Source organism: Penaeus japonicus, unplaced genomic scaffold (genome assembly GCF_977035675.1).
Source record: "Penaeus japonicus unplaced genomic scaffold, GWHDUDI00000001_assembly GWHDUDI00000019, whole genome shotgun sequence".
NCBI lineage: Eukaryota > Metazoa > Arthropoda > Malacostraca > Decapoda > Penaeidae > Penaeus > Penaeus japonicus.
In genome coordinates, this window is record NW_028234421.1 from 15,537,222 (window position 1) to 15,539,721 (window position 2,500).

Below are 2,500 nucleotides of genomic sequence, written 5' to 3' on the forward strand. Positions count from 1 at the left end.
TTTATTCTTGAGATAATTTGATTAGGATAAGATCATCACTACATTCAGCTAAAATAGTATGTCTTATGCTATTGCCCTTTTGATATTCACTACTGTTACTAGTATTTTATTTGACTGTGTTTATATATTTCTTTTTATCGTTGAGAAAAAAAAATCATTATACAATCATAAATGTAATTATTTGATGATACACATGAAAATGATTTTTGTTATCAACTCATTAGGTGTTGTTGTATCACTAGTTTTTAGTTTTTTATTTATTGCATTGAAAAATTGTGAACTCAGTATCTTTACATATGTTTTTTCTAGTGATTCCAAAACCAGCTGAGGAATTGACTGCTCATGTGCAGAGTCCCCATAGTATAAAATTAAGCTGGAAATTGCCTCACCCAATTGACACCTTCCCTGGCAAAATCAGACAGGAGGTTTCCTACAGAGAACGGCCAGATGAGAGTCTCCTTGATGAACTTGAATGGATTGTGGTATGTACTGATCATTTATAATTATTTACATGTACTTGCTAGAACAATACTCAGATTTACTCTATGTTATAACTGGAATATAGAACATTTTAAAAATTATATTTTGCATTGAATGTCTGCACATATAGATACATAATATATGTTTAAAAACTTATATACAATAGTACACACAGGGGGATATGTTCCACCTACTGCAATTAGGGCTGAAACCACAGATAGTAGTAAAGCATTGAATTAGAAAAAGGGGAAGGCTTGCACCTATATTTCAAACACAGTCCGTAGTTTTGCCAAATTCCTAGCCCAGTCCACCCAAGTCTTGTGTAGAGCGTAAACATGTAACAAGTATTTTATTTCACCACACACCACATATGCACATCACACATGCATACCACACATGTATACCACACACGCACACCACACACGCACACCACACACACGCACGCTCATGCACACGCACACACACACGCACGCGCACACGCATACTCACACCATACATATATAACGCATACATCGAGATGGACAGAGACTAATTAACTTGCAGGATGCATTCATAAATTTTGATTATTTGTGTTCTCCCTTTGAATGAATTGTTCTGCTGTCTCTCTGTATGTAATCTCTTTATTGCTATTAATTTCCTAATAATGATATATTGTAATGTAAATAGATATTTATTATACTTCTGCTCTGTACTGTATATTTGTGAATGATTACTACTTCAGATGCATTTTTTTTTGTTTCAGGTTAATAATTCGTTGATCAAGCCACCCCTTTTTGAAAAGGTGACTTATAACAAAACTATAGATAATTTATATGCATACATGCAGTATGACTTCCGTGTAAGGCTTCACACTGGTACTGGTAAAATACGTGAGCATATGTGGTCGGATGCTGCTGTCACCACACAAAAGACTGACCCAAAATGTAAGTATATTACCTATGTTAAACATCAGATTTATCTTTACTGTAAATCATGAGATAAGTTGATTACATCCAGCAAATAAGGAAAAGCATAATATCAGGATGGCTTATGCTTTGAACCCTGCTATCTTCTGCAGTGCCCACAGCGAAGGTTCGAACAGACATTGGTACGTTTGAAATAGAGCAGAATGTTAATTCCCGAGATGTATATGTGAATTGGCAGAAGATAGATTTAGTCTTCAAGAATGGACCTGATTTCAGTTATGAAGTTCAAGTATTTGATGACAATAGTGGAAGGTGGGTTTGTGTTTTTGTTTGTCATAAGTATTCAGATTTATTTTCAAATGATATGATACTAGTATGATAGTAATATTTCATATTATTTGAAGGAAAAGGTCTCACTTCTTCATTCTTCCTTGCAGACAAATTAATAAAACCTCAGGGGAAGTTGAAATACAGGAGAATTATGCCAAGTTCAGCAATATGGAAAACAATGTGAAGTTCAGGTAAGTACCTACTTTTCCTTTTATATTGCAATATTTCGATACAAAAGTCTGCTTGACCTTGATTCTTTTTCTGTATTGCTTTTACAGTTCTTAACCAATTGATGATGGAAATTAGACTGTCTACCATGATATTGTTTTATTATTTGTTTTTTTACACAGAAAGTACCTACTCACCAAAGAGTCAATTAGTAGGCCTACCTGACCTCACCTTTCATTCCCTCCCAAAAAATTTTCTTGTTTTTTATATCACTACTGATACTATAACTATATATTATATATTATATATTACATATTACATATTACATATATTATTATTACAGCAGTAAAAGTCATGGTAAAAAAAACTATGAATACCCTTATGTGAAAATTCAAAGAATGAGGTAAACAAATGAGGTTCAGTAGGCCTATTTATTTGCCTCCTTGGAGACTAAGCCTTTGTGGGGATATCTATGTGTAAATTGAATTAAGAAAACAAACCACACTTGAGAGTACATGTATACAAGCACTCACATCATTACGCATACAGAAATGCAGATCCTGTTGTACTCTGATCTACTGATACATTATATGTTGATTTTATTAATTTCTTTCAGG

At 33.4% G+C, this 2,500-nt stretch overlaps 1 protein-coding gene across 25 annotated transcripts in view; it reads left to right on the forward strand.

The window, feature by feature from the left end:
* LOC122248791 (cytokine receptor) overlaps positions 1-2,500 on the forward strand; it is a 100,781-nt gene that overhangs the window by 64,050 nt on the left and 34,231 nt on the right. For all 25 annotated transcript variants that reach the window (XM_043009091.2, XM_086547432.1, XM_086547439.1 and 22 more), the window contains 5 exons: positions 310-482; positions 1,223-1,403; positions 1,538-1,697; positions 1,823-1,906; position 2,500. The exon at position 2,500 is cut by the window's right edge and continues 246 nt beyond it. In XM_043009091.2, the coding sequence (XP_042865025.2) occupies positions 310-482; positions 1,223-1,403; positions 1,538-1,697; positions 1,823-1,906; position 2,500 (599 nt within the window). The remainder of the gene's footprint in view (positions 1-309; positions 483-1,222; positions 1,404-1,537; positions 1,698-1,822; positions 1,907-2,499) is intronic.